Raw genomic sequence first — 14,161 nt, forward strand, 5'->3', positions numbered from 1 at the left:
CCAACAGTGGGCAGATTGGGAAATTACCCCCGATCCATACCCCGGAGGGGGGGGGGGAAGTCTACTAGGTGCCAGAGAATAAAAAAAAAAAAATAGTGGGGTCGTGGCTACCAACCAGTATGGGCCTGGTTATGCCCCCATCCCAACTGAAGGGGGTAACAGTCTTTCAGCTCTCCCCCGCACACTAAAACATCTTAGCCCACGGCAAGCAAGAGGACATTTGATTAATTTGGGTTTTGGTTTTACATTTGGGCCATGAGAGCTTGGTAACTCTCAAAATGGTCCCACTTGGAATGGCGAGGGCTGCACTTTTTAGACTTAGGGACGCTGCCATGTTGAAATATTGACAAGACCGAGACACATCTCAAAACTAAACATTTGGTTGATTCCAGTGTGGTGTGCTTCACATGCACTCCACACCATTTTCTTACCCACAATGCCCTGCAAACCTCCAACTTTGCTGGAAATCACACATTTTTCCCACATTTTTGTGATGGAACTTTCCAGAATCTGCAGGAATCCATAAACTTCCTACCACCCAACATTGTCTCATCTTTACCGATAAAAATTCTGCTGCACTTGTCAGCCTAAAAATGTTTTTTTTTCAAACTGCCCTTTTGGACCCGCTTTGGTTCCCCCTCAATTTCGACATGTTTTTGGCTCTTCCCTGTCACAGGCACTTGCCCCACCTATGCAAGTCATTCCATCGTGGATTCACCTAGGTGTCTAGTTTTAAAAAATGCACAGGTTTGGTAGGTTTCCCTAGGTGCCGGCTGAGCTAGAGGCCAAAATCCACAGCAAGGCACTTTGCAAAAAACAGCTCTGTTTTCTTTGGGAAAATGTGATGTGTCCACGTTGTGTTTTGGGGCATTTCCTGTCATGGGCGCTAGGCCTACCCACACAAGAGAGGTACCACTTTCATCAGGAGACTTGTAAGAACACTGGGTGAAAGGAAAATTGTGGCTCCTCTCAGATTCCAGAACTTTCTGTCATCGAAATGAGAGGAAAAAGTGTTTTTTGGGCCAAATGTTGAGGTTTGCAAAGGATTCTGGGCAACAGAACCTGTTGAGAGCCCCACACATCACCCCATTGTGGATTCCCCTAGGAGTCTAGTTTTAAAAAATGCACAGGTTTGGTAGGTTTCCCTAGGTGCCGGCTGAGCTAGAAGCCAAAATCCAGAGCTAGGCACTTTGCTAAAAACAGGTGTGTTTGCTTTGGGAAAATGTGATGTGTCTACGTTGTGTTTTGGGGCATTTCCTGTCATGGGCGGTAGGCCTACCCACACAAGTGTGGTACCATTTTTATTGGGAGACATGGAGGAACGCTGGTTGGAAGGAAATTTGTGGCTCCTCTCAGATTCCAGAACTTTCTGTCATCGAAATGAGAGGAAAAAAGTGTTGTTTGGCCAAATTTTGAGGTTTGTCAAGGATTCTGGGTAACAGAACCTGGTGATAGCCCCACAAGTCACACCATCTTGGATTCCCCTAGGTGTTTACTTTTAAAAAATGCACAGATTTGGTAGGGTTCCCTCAGTGCTGGCTGAGCTAGAAGCCAAAATCTACAGCTAGGCACTTTACAAAGAACACGTCAGATTTCAATGTAAAAATGTGATGTGTCCATGTTAGATTTCCTGTCGCGAGCATTAGGCCTACCCACGCAAGTGAGGTATCATTTTCATCGGGATACTTGGGGAACATGGAATAGCAATGTTATTGCCCCTTGTCTTTCTCTACATTTTTCCCTTCCAAATGTAAGACAGTGTGTAAAAAAGATGTCTATTTGAAAAATGCCCTGTAATTCACATGCTAGTATGGGCACTCCGGAATTCAGAGATGTGCAATTAACCACTGCTTCTCAACACCTTATCTTGTGCCCACTTTGGAAATACAAAGGTTTTCTTGATACCTATTTTTCACTCTTTATATTTCAGCAAATTAATTGCTGTATACCCGATATATAATGAAAACCCATTGCAAGGTGCAGCTCATTTATTGGCTCTGGGTACCTAGGGTTCTTGATGAACCTACAAGCCCTATATATCCCCGCAACCAGAAGAGTCCATCAGATGTAATGATATATTGTTTTCAAACATCTGACATCACAGTAAAAAGTTATAGAGTAAAACGTGGAGAAAAATGGCTGTTCTGTGAACCTCAATTTCGTCATGCAATGGATGGGTGTACACCCTGAAGTGCCAATTGCGCCCATGGATTTGTTGGCTAAATAGTCAATGTTTCAGGTTTTTATTTTGACTATGCTTTACATATTCACCACTTAACGCCTAGAAAGTTTGCAGTAAGTGAACAGACTGGAAACCTGAAGCAGCCCCAAGAAAACTATTCAAACCAACCCCACCCTGGGGAAATGATTGGGTCATTGAAGCTCCTAGTGCTTTGAATGCAGCCTCCTAGTCTGCAGCATAAAGGGAAAATGTCTATCCAAGTGATTGCCAGTATGTGGGTGCCTCTCTGGGAATTTTATGTTATTGTATCCAGACATGTGAGACAATGAACAACAAGTAAAGGCCATATAAGTTAAAATGAATAAGATTGGCCTATTGCTCTTGTAAATGCCTGTTAGTAGTAAATGAGTAATAATTATTTTGTTCTGAATAATTAGAATTGAAAATGTTTAAAAATATTAGACTTTGAATTAATCATTACTAAGTTTGTGGAAGTCTTCTTAGTGTCTGAATCACTAAGGTTCTCCCTTCCATACTACTTTCCAATGCTGTCTCCCTGTTATCCCCTCATGTCCTTTTTCTCCCAACATATTAACTAAATCTTCATTCTTCATATATAGCACTTAATTTCCTTCCTCCTCATCATCATCATTTTACTCTCCCCTTACAAACTTACTTATATTACCCGTCGTTCACTACACACCCACTAAACCGTCTCCTCACCTGTAAACACACCATTTTCTTTTCCTTTGCCCTGTGTATCAGTTTCACGTACTTTAATGTAAAATGTTAATTACATTTAGCACATATATGACCATCGATCTGTGCTCTCTGCAGAGAGGCCAAGAACTGGATGAGAATGTAGTCTAAACACCTTTATCACCCACTGTCACAGTGAAAATCAATCACTACTTTCCACCTCAACTCCAGACCTTTAAATTGTTCCCTGTCTTCCCCACCAGTTCATAACCTTCACTTACCCAGACACTTAGGGGCGACTCGGTTCACAATATGAACTCTACTAGAGTCATATGTTACCTAGGAACAAACCTAAAGAAACACAGCACCAAATTGTGCAATGTAAGCAGAGACTCAGATTGCATTGCTGTAACTCAGTGGCTCCCAACTTGTGGTCCGGAGACCCCTGGGGGTCCGCGAAGCCTCCTCAGGGGGTCTGTGACTGCTTAGAAAATTAAATAATATTAACAGATTAGGTCCCCAGCTTTCAGTAATGACTCAATGGTGGGTCCCCGGATTCCAAGAAAGATTCAGTGGGGGTCCCCCGGGCTCGAGTAATAATGAAGTGGGGGGTCCTCAAAAGTCAAAAGGTTGGGAACCACTGCTTTAACTGATTACCTTAAAGGTTTACGTCATTGTTGAGAACTTCATCTGTGCTGTGCTGGTTAACTGGGCCCCTGCTATTGTTTGGGAGTCCCGGACAAACTTTCACTGTATGACTGATCTTCTCAGTCAAAAAGGTTTACCTGACCTGGAGAGATGGCTGAGCAGAGCTCAGAGTGCCTCGAACTTGCAAAGGCCTCGCAAGGTACTTGGCAGGGTGCTGGTCCCGGGTGCAGCGCACTTCCAAACTGGCCCTCTTAGCAAGCTGGCCTTCTGAGTGCGCCATGCTGCTCAGCTGTGTGTGGCTTGTAAGCCACCATGATTTTTTGGGGGCTTGTTTCCCCTTCCTGTCTGGACAAGGTAGAGCATGCTCATAACTGCACATCCTAATGAGTCAGTTTAAATGGTGTCATAATGTCAGTGTCTTACCTGTGGATATCTGTATTGACCCAGTATGTGAGCAATACTAATTGAGTGTGTGGATATGGACTCCCCAATGATAGCTGCTGGTGGCAAACTCCTCTGGCACCGAAAGTTTGGAATAGGCTCCTCATGTCCTGATAGAATCCATAGAGTCCCCTTCAGTGATCGCTGGAGCATCGTACAAGTGTCATAGATCTGGAATCCCAAGGTAATGTTGGGTAAAAGGTTTGTGTTGTTGTTAATCTCTTCAATGGCAAAGAGCATAGACTTCACCATCTGGTAATACTGGAGTCCAAACCTGGAATATGCAGAGATATGTGTTTACTAGCAAGGTATATATTGAGCAGTTAATAAATGCTAAATTACCAAAGAAAAGGCTTTTGTTTGAATAATTTCTAACTCAAACATGGTAACCATGTCTACAATTTTATTATATATTATACAGCAAAGCAAGCTGGTAAGGATGATTACTGTTTCTTCTGCCCCAGCAGCATACAGAAATGTATTCTGTATTTCTCTTAAATGTATTTTATTTACCATAGACAAAGGGTGCTATCACATTTTTTCCAGAGCCAAACAACCTTGCTCTCACTGATTACTCTTAGACCACTCCACCCCAGGATATTGTGGCATGGATTAGCATGCACAAATGTACAAGTTACTTACCTTCAGTAACGATATATCTGGTACAGACATATATCTACTTGCAGATTCTTTACCTTTGAATTCCCCAGGCATCAGTCTGGATCTGGAGATTTTTCTTCAAGCAGTACCTCTGCGCGCCGTCTGGTGGCGTTGGTCGACTCCCCAGGCCTCGTTGGAGTCTTGGTCGCCATGATGACGTCATGGTCATATATAGTGCACCACCCCGGCACTCTGACGTCAGTTTCTTTTCACGACCTTCCACGCCAGTAGCAAGGAGCCATGAAGAACACTGAGAGTGGTGTGCCAAAACGAAGGCCCTTAAAGGGAAGTTCCCGTCCCTAGAAATCAGTTCGCAGTGCGGGGAGGATGGGCGGGGAGGATGGGCGGGTTGCAGATTCCTTACCTTTGAATAGATACCTGAGCAATACCATCTTCTGTGGTGGGCTGCAAACCAAGATCACACCAAGACGTACCGCAGGACCGAATGGCCAAAGTAGCCGTGTCTGCGGACCTGACTGTCCAGGCAGTAGTGTTTGGTAAAAGTGTGCAGAGATGCCCACGTTGCTTCTTGACAGATGTGGGCCGGCAAGACAGGGATGTGGAAGTATGCGTCTTGTAAGTCCAACGCTACCATCCAGCCTCCTGGGTCCAGGGCAGATAGGATAGGACCTGAGCCTATGTCAACATTTTTAACTTCTCCTTCTTGAGGAAGAGATTGAGGGACCAAAGATCTAACATAGGACGAAGACCCTTATCCTTTTTCGGCAGCAGAAAGTAGTGGGAATAACAACCACGACCTACTTCTGGCAGAGGAACCCTCTCTATAGCTCCTATGGCCAAAATCGCTTGGACTTCCTCGCAGAGAAGTGCCATATGATCCACCGATATGCGATTGTATGAAGGTGGCATGGCTGGAGGAGATGTCTCGAAGTGGTGGGAGTAGCCTCTTCGGACGATCTGGAGAACCCACCTGTCCGAGGTAATGGATTGCCATTGGGGCAGGTGATGGCGAATCCTGCCACCAACTAGTTCCTGTTGTACCCACGGACTAGGAAGGTTTGGAGGCTGAGGAGGGGGCGGGGATGGAGTGGGCGACCCGCTGGCTCCCTGATCCCTGAGGGCGTGGATCCCGCATCTGCGCAGGGGCTCTACAGCATGTGCTGGTCGACGGCCGGGGGGGAAAGAATGCGGTTGGATACCCCTTCAGTAGTCACAAAAGGGGTGAAAGGCAGACTGCTGGGGTCTCGTAGCAGGCGCGAGGCCAAGGGACCGGACCGTGGCTCGGAATCCTTGAAGAGCTTGAGCGCTGAGTCCGCCTTATCTCCAAAGAGACATGTGCCATCAAAGGGCATGTCCATCAGAGATTATTGGATATCCTCTGAGAAGCCAGATGCTCTCAGCCAGGCGTGGCGTCTCAATGCCACCATCAATTAAACCAATCTGCGGGGAATAGAGGCCAAAAAGGCATGCAGTGTTCACGTACTGCAGTGCTAGACTGTTGAAGAAAATATCTTCTTCCCCAAGTTGTCCAGTCTTTTCAGATTCCCTATCTGGGGGTGCGGCAGGGAATGCACCTGATGAAGATGAAGCCTGGATGACAAGGTTCTCAGGTGTGGGGTGTTGGGTGATTAATTTTTGGTCTGTCTGCGCAGACCAATGGTGACGGGCAATCGTCCTATTCACAGGAGCTCCTGTGCTGGGCCTGGACAAAGTGCCCAAAAGGACATCCATCAGTGCCTCATTAAAGGGATGAAGGGGTTCTGCTGTGGAAGGCTCCGGCTGAAGTACATTGGTTAGGATGTGAGGCCTAACCTCCAAAGAAGTTAGCACAAGGTCCAAGACCTCCACTGCCCTTCTCACCACCATGGAGTATGTGGCTCACTCCTCCGTAGCTACGGTAGGGGGAGAGAGCATACCATTGTCAGGGGAGGTGTCTAGACTACTGGCATCACCCAAATCCTGCACCCAGTCCATTTGAGGGTCAAGCTGGTATTCTAAAGGGTCCAGCGACCCCTCCAAACTCTCCTGTATCCATACCCGTAAGCATAAGGGTCTGGATCAACCCTGGGCCCAGTAAAGCCCATAGAGAAAGGAATTGGTATAGAGCGACGTTGTTCCGGCTCCGGGACGTCAAGTATGAGAATGGGATCGACGTCGATTGAGGGCCCAACCAACATCGGGAGCACTGACGTCTGACCCAACACCGGGGAAGGTCGCTGTGGCATGACTGGTGCCGGAAAAGATCCGAGATTGGAAGCTCTTCCCATGCTGCAACAACCGAGCGACGGGGTGAAGTCGAAGAACGCTTGTTCTTCTTCAACTTATTTTTCTTGTAACCTGAATGTCCTGATGACTTTGAGGACAAAGAGTGGTGGTGGCACCGCTGCCGGTCTTGAGACCTTCCTCTCGAACAAGACCGTGGGCGCCACAGAGTCGAGTGTCGGGCTGCCATTAGCTTTAGGGACCGCTCCCTCAAAGCTTTCGGGTTCATGGCACAACACTCGTAGCACGTCTTTGGGTCGTGATCGCGCTCCAGGCACCAAAAACACATGAGATGAGGATTAGTCACCGACATCATTCGGTGACAGGAGTGGCAGGGCTTAAAATCGGTCTTGCGGGACATCCTTCGACGCATCCATGACCTCGTCAAAAATAGTTCGACAAAAATGTTGTCATAGTCAAAAAGTGACTGAGGTAGCTTTTCTGCTGATCTGCGCGTAGGTTGGCACAGAAAGAAAAGAACTGACGTCAGCGCGGGGTCGTGCCTATATACGACCGTGACGTCATCACAGTGACCATGACGCCAATGACGCCCACGGAGTTGACCAACGCCACCTGACGGCGCACAGAGGTACTGCTCGGAGATACATTTTCGGATCCAGACTGACACCTGGGGAATTCAAAGGAAAGGAATCTGCAACTAGAAGTCTCTAGCAGATATGCACATTTTTCTGCACAAATATGCACATTTTGCAGCACAAATATGCAAATTTAGTGACATTTTTGCAGCAATTTATTTTGCTAAAAAATAAATGCCCCTACAGCCTGCTACATGCCCATGGGCGGCAGGGCTAATACTTTTTTAAAAATATATGCCCCCTGGGACCACCGCGTGCCCCCTGAGCCCTAATACATTTTAAAAAATGTATGGCCCTAGGGTCTGACACATGCACTATGGGCGGTGGGCACCAATCATTTAAAGAAATTAATGCTCCCTGGGCCCACAGGATGTCCTATGGGCTGCAGGCCCTAATAATCATTTTTTAAAAATATATTCCCTCTGCTCCTGCCCCTGGTCACCAGACCCTAATTATTTAAAAAAATGTATGCCCCTTAGGGCCCGAGGGACGCCCAAGTGTCCCTTGGGCAGCAGGCTCTAATCATTACAAAAAATTAATGCCCCCTAAGCACACTACATGTCTGTTGGTGGCAGGCCCTAATCATTTTAAAAAATGAATGCCCCCTAGGCTCACCGCCCTTGGGCAGCGGGCCGATAATAATTAAAAAACATGAATGCTTCCTGAGCGCACTGCATGCCCCGTAGGTGGCTGGCCTTAATCATTTAAATTATAAATGCCTCCTGGGTCAGCCGCATGCCAGCTGGGAAGCGGGCCCTCCTCATTAAAAAAATATATGTGTCCCCTGGGCCCGTCACATGCCCTGTTGATAGTGGGCCTAATCATTTAAATAAAAAGAATGCCCTCTGGGTGGCAGGCTCTGGGGGCAATCATTTTTTATCAAGTTTTGGCCTCTCCGACCAAGGAGCACACAGCGTGCCCAGGGGTCATTCATTTTTTTACAATGATTAGGGCCCGCAGAGAGCCCTGTGGGCCCTAATCATTTTAAAAATAAATGCCCCCAAGGCCCACGCAGAACCCTATGGGGAACGGGCCTCAAACTTGGTAAAAACTAATGCCCCTTGGGTGCCCTGTGGGTGGCGGGCCCTGGGGTCATTAACTTTTATCAAGCTTTAGGCCTGCCACCCACCGGGAGATGCCAGGCCAATGGGGCATTTTTGTTTAATGATTAAGGCCCGCAGGGCGCCCCCTGGGTGGCGAACCCTAATCATTTGAAAAAATAAATAAGTCCTTGGCCCGCCATGTGCCCTGGGGCCAGCGGACCCAAAACTTGATAAAAATAAATGCTCCCCAGGTGCCCCAAGTGCAGCAGGCCCAGGAGGCATTCATTTTTAGCATGTTTTGGGCCCAGGGGGCATTTGCCAAATTACACAGCCCTTTTGTAAAAAGCACAGGCTTTTTACAAAAGTGCTGATTTAGTGATTTGTTTGCAAATTGTGAAATACTGGAGGGTCTGTGTAACTGGTAATGTGTCATGCTGATTCATGTATCATGCTCTATTTCATTTGGCCCATGGTGTCTTCTTAATATTTGTTTTTATTGCAGAATGTAGCGCCCTTAAGAACGATTTTTTAAGTGAAGCAGTTCGGGAATGGCCAAGGAGACCATCAAGGTAGACTTGTAAGCAGAGGGCTTCCGTACCGGAGTTACCTTCTACCTGATAATTATCTTCAGCATCTGGTCCCAAACCACTGGCTTTGATACGGAGCCTCACAGCAAGGATTTCCTGGATGGTCGGATCACCATAGCTGGTTTTCAGTGAACAACTTGGTGACTTGATCAAGGTGGCTTGCCTCGAGGCCACTCCCATAGAAATTCATGTGACACGAGCTGACCCCAGTGCACGAAACACAGAGGATCAGCCCAGCTCCCACTTCGCAGCAGGTTGGGGTCTGCCTCTTTTGCATGACTTGTTCTGAGGGTGAGTTATGCCACGGCAACACAGCATGGGTGGGTATAAGAAACTGGGTTATTGGTTGAAAGTAGTGAAACCCTGCTCAACCAACAACCACAGTCCTTGTCAGGGTGAACCACAAAACTCACTAAATTAACCTATGCTTAACCTTTTGGTAGCGTGGTACAAAAGCAATCAGGCTTATCTTAAAGGCTCTGTGTTAAGAATTTATGAAGCACATAAACAGTAATAAAGTGAAAACACAACACAAGAAAAATCCCAAACCAATTTAGGAAAACTAGAAAATTTAAAATATTAAAATGACACCAAAACAATTTAAATCCAACCACTGGAACCAGAGTTTATAGAGAAATATGGTTCCTAAAAGATCAAAGTGCCAACCACAGGCATCTAGTCATGCAAGACCAGGGCAAAGTCAAAAGTTATGGCTGACTGTGATGGAGTGTGGTTCAGATACATGAGGTGGATTGTGACCGAGCTCAGCTTTTATTTGGACTTGAAAGAAATTTTGAAGAAAGGCTCTTGAGAAGGTAAAGCTCAGCGGGGCAAAGCAGCTGGTGGTGTCCAAGTATGAGACATTGTCGTCGGGGAGCCACAGGACGAAGTTGCAGTAAAGATTTCTGTGCTCAGACTTTGTCACTTTTTGGGAAGTCAAAAATCTCAAGTAGGATGGGGTTACAGGGTGTAGCTGACAAGAGCTCCACGTGGCCGGATACCGTTGTCAAGATATCCCACTGACAGGATTTGCTTCTGCAGAAAAGAAAGTAGCTGGAGCTACCACAAAGTCAGGACGATCACTGATGCACCTTGGGCAGATCAGCAAGCAGGAAGGTCACAGTCTCCTGTCAGTTCTCAGTCCCAGGTTTCAGGTTTTGGCAAGAGAAGGACCTTTACCAGGGCTCAAGGTATCTGAAGCTTGTTATATCCATGTAGCTCACAGAGGAGGCCAGCAAACTAGCCCTTGAAGTCACTCTGGTAGTTCTGGATTCAAGTAGCAAGGCTGGGCCTTCCTCCGCAGGTCCAGGAGTACACTGAAGAGCTGGTCTGAGGAACAAATATATATATATACCTGGTCCTATCATTTGAAGTGGGGGATACTCCTAGGCCACCCCCACATCTGAATCTGGAAAGTTTTTCCCCTGCCAATGCTCAAAGAAATCTGGGGTGACAAAAGACTGCTTTAAATTTCCTTTATGTGTGGGCTTGAAGCAACCCTTTTGTCGCGTAGGCTCTCATTATTCCAATGAGACTACTGGATTAGGAGTGGCAGAATCGCCTGTGGTGTGGGAGACTGAGCCTGACCCACTACAGGTGACACCTGTCGCTTTAATTTGGGTTCTGCTCCGGCTAACTAGCAGTGCCTCATCTCTACCCAAAAGCAGGGATGATTGGGCAGCCGAGTGCATGACATAACTGGTTTCTCAGGGAAGCCGTGGTTACTAAGGTCTCATCCGTTTCCCTCAGTTATATTAGTCTCACATACACAATGACAAACAGAGGCAGTATGTATTTCAATAATGCTTTAATAAAGCGACTGCATCTTAGCAAAGCGTGGACTGCAATAACCAGGATGATACAGCATGACAAGATTAAAATTGTGACAAGGAAAGTAAAACATAAAAATAGTGCTCCCATATTGTCACTAGAGTCAACAGACTAATTCTTACCTAGGCTATAATAGAGCACAGGCTGTTAAGCTCTAATTCTGCCCTTCAGGTTACCCTGGGAAGACATCATCCCCCATACCTGAGCAAAGGCCTGAAGTCTGCAAAGGCAGCTGTAGCGAAGCATTCAGCAATCAGCATACAGTCGTGGTCCTCTGGCTGGAATCTCCCTCTAACGTGTAAGGGACAGGTAAGTGTTTTTATCATAAAACAGCTGATGTTCTGAGAAAATATCCCTACGTAAGGATGTGTATTTTCTATGAATGTCAGAGACTAAACTTATACCACGTTCACCGGCAACCTATCTTACTGCAGCCTTGGAAGAAGCACAGAGTGAGCAAGAATGTCTTGTTTGAGAACAGAGTGCTGACCGAGGCAGAAACAGTCAGCTAGAGAGAAAATAAAACAAGACTGTAAAAGTGGCTACTATAACAATAATAAAGCAAAGCCAAATAAAATATATCTAGGTTAAAGTGCACAGCGGCAGGCCTAGTATGTTAAAATAACGTACACGGAGCTATAACTAAAATGGCTACACAACACTTTGAGATTTAAGTGGTGCTTGGAACAGCTCTGCTCCACTCATCCTGACAGCATGGCCTATCCTCCCAACACCTAGTCCCCATTTGCATCACTGCCTGCGAGGAATACACAAATGCCAACTATTCATAGTCAGGTGACTTGAGACACATGGTGCATGCATCAAAAGGTGAGGACAAGAAAATACCAACTTTCTAAAAGTGACTGTAGGAAGCTAGCTATCTGTACACTATATCAAAATGAGATATAGGCCCTACTTACAACCCTGGCAGTCGATGGAATAGTGGAGGTATTACCGCCACCAGGCTGGCGGTACCTACCTCCACTATTATGACTTTGGCGGTTTGGCCAAAGCCAAACCACCAATGTACCACACCGACTGCCACGGCGGTAACGTCCGCCGGGCTGGAGACTTCAGTCTCCAGCCCGGCGGCCGTCACTAGGCTGCCCATGGCATTAAGACCTCGCCCACCGCCTTGGTTTAAGTGGTTTTGGTACCGCCACTGAAACCATGGCGGTAGGCACTATCAGTGCCAAGGAATTCCTTCCCTGGCACCGATAAGGGGGTCTCCCCCGCCCCCTCCACAGAATTCTCCCCCTCCCTCTCCTGACCCCGCCGCACATTTACACACATACACGCACATACATACACACCCATACACATACGCATACACACATTCACCCACACATTCATACATTCATACACACTCACAGCAACACTCACGAACATACATCCAGGAGCACACACAATCTCACAACACACCATGCATGTACACTCACACCCACTCATCCACACACACATTACACACACATGCACGCATTCACACACAGTCACACATACCCCCACTCAGGCACACAACCCCCCACTCCCCTCTCCTGTCAGAGAACCCGACTTTCCTGCTTGCAGGGGGTCCTCCATCCGGAGACGGAAGCGCCGCTGCTGCCAGCAGCAGCGTCTGCCAGCAAAACACCGCCAGGCCGTGTAATGAAACATGATACTATAGGCGGTGCTGCTGGCAGCAGCGCCACCTTATTGACGTCCGCCGCCATGACGGTTGACGGAATTCCGCCAGCCTTCTGGTGGTATTCCGTGGGAGAAAAAACTAGAACATGAGCTACAATAATACTGTATCTGAAGATATGATAAACTTCAGACGTAAATCCGTATAGGGACTGATTCATACGTTATGATAAATTCAAGACGATCAATAAGTCATACGTAATGATATCTGGCTGCTAAACCAACACCAATGATGACAAGAGAGAAGGAACAAAATAACAAAACAAGGAACTTTAATCAGATCAAGTAAATAAGAAACAAATATTCACAAAGTATACAAAATATCTAAATGTATGGACAAAAAATTTAATGCAAGCACACCTCATTCAAGCTACCCGACAATAGACAATATAATACAATAAAGAAAGATCATAGTACAAATACCACACAATTAGTGAAATAATACAAAATATATATACATACAGGAAGAAACAATACACAATAACTGGTAAATATATATAAGTAATAATTTGATACAAAAATAGTCTATAAAGGATCTATATTTAAAAAAAGGAGATAACGAATCAAGGTAGCAACGCTACAGCAAAGATGTGCTGAGGGACTGGCGGCCTACGCGCGTTTCGGTATTCCTAGTGATTATATGTCACCTTCTTCAGGGCCATTCCCATTTAATTAATACAATAAAGATCAAGTTTTGGCAGCCAGATTTTAAAGTTGATTGAACACTGGACGCTTGGTACGTTTAGATCGCATAGTCATGTCATCTGATAAGAAAAGAATATATTATTATGTACTCCAATGATGCTGTTAGCGACCCGGTAGTTACTGGTTTCAATTTCTATATATATATATATATAAAAGTGGATATATATTTCTACATATAGGTAGTGTAGAGACTAGAAGGCAATATAAATTATAGTTAAAACGAGGGAAATAGTGAGATGATAAGAAAATAAGGAGTTAAATGAAAACTAAATGAAAGAGTGTGTATTATTATATGAAAATAAACCAAAAGAACAAATGAAGAGTGTAAATAGGGGAATCAAAATAGATAGCTAACAGTAGTTGTATTAATTATATTAGTTAGTGGAATAGTTAAAAAATGATGGAATAATACTCTATGCACTGGTGTTTAAATCTTTTATCTCATAACTGTGAGGACATGCACCCAGGTGTATTGTAAGGTTACTTCCATAGGATAAATATTTACTAACTTACTTGAATTGTCTTGACTGAAAGCTCAGGCAGTCCTACTACTATATAGTTGTTCTAATCTTTTGTAGAGACATGCCACCATCTGGTATAGTGGGGGAAGATGATCTGGCTACAATGTAAAGCAATGAACAAATATATGTAGGTACACAGGTGTATGTTTGCAATCCAATAGGAGAGGCTAAATAGTGAAATATATAAGATTTTAACAGTATTAATTGTTAACTCTAGAGTCTATTATGGAAAAGAGGCTTTAAAGCAAAATTGTAAAAAATATAAAAGCGCTTCTGGTTACCTGCTGTGCCTGTAACAAATTGGGCTAATAGCTTTTCTTAAATGATCTTTTTTCTATTTCCGAGT

The 14,161-nt window shown here is 45.4% G+C and overlaps 1 protein-coding gene across 1 annotated transcript in view; it reads right to left on the bottom strand.

The window, feature by feature from the left end:
• Positions 1 to 4,793, bottom strand: part of LOC138267255 (extracellular calcium-sensing receptor-like) — a 32,735-nt gene extending 27,942 nt beyond the window's left edge. Inside the window, exons 1-2 of the mRNA XM_069216112.1 lie at positions 4,720 to 4,793; positions 3,953 to 4,244 (exon numbers count right to left, since the gene is read on the bottom strand). Of these exons, the coding sequence (XP_069072213.1) occupies positions 3,953 to 4,244; positions 4,720 to 4,793 (366 nt within the window). The remainder of the gene's footprint in view (positions 1 to 3,952; positions 4,245 to 4,719) is intronic.
• Positions 4,794 to 14,161: the final 9,368 nt, after the last annotated feature.

Source organism: Pleurodeles waltl, chromosome 12 (genome assembly GCF_031143425.1).
Source record: "Pleurodeles waltl isolate 20211129_DDA chromosome 12, aPleWal1.hap1.20221129, whole genome shotgun sequence".
Classification (NCBI taxonomy): domain Eukaryota; kingdom Metazoa; phylum Chordata; class Amphibia; order Caudata; family Salamandridae; genus Pleurodeles; species Pleurodeles waltl.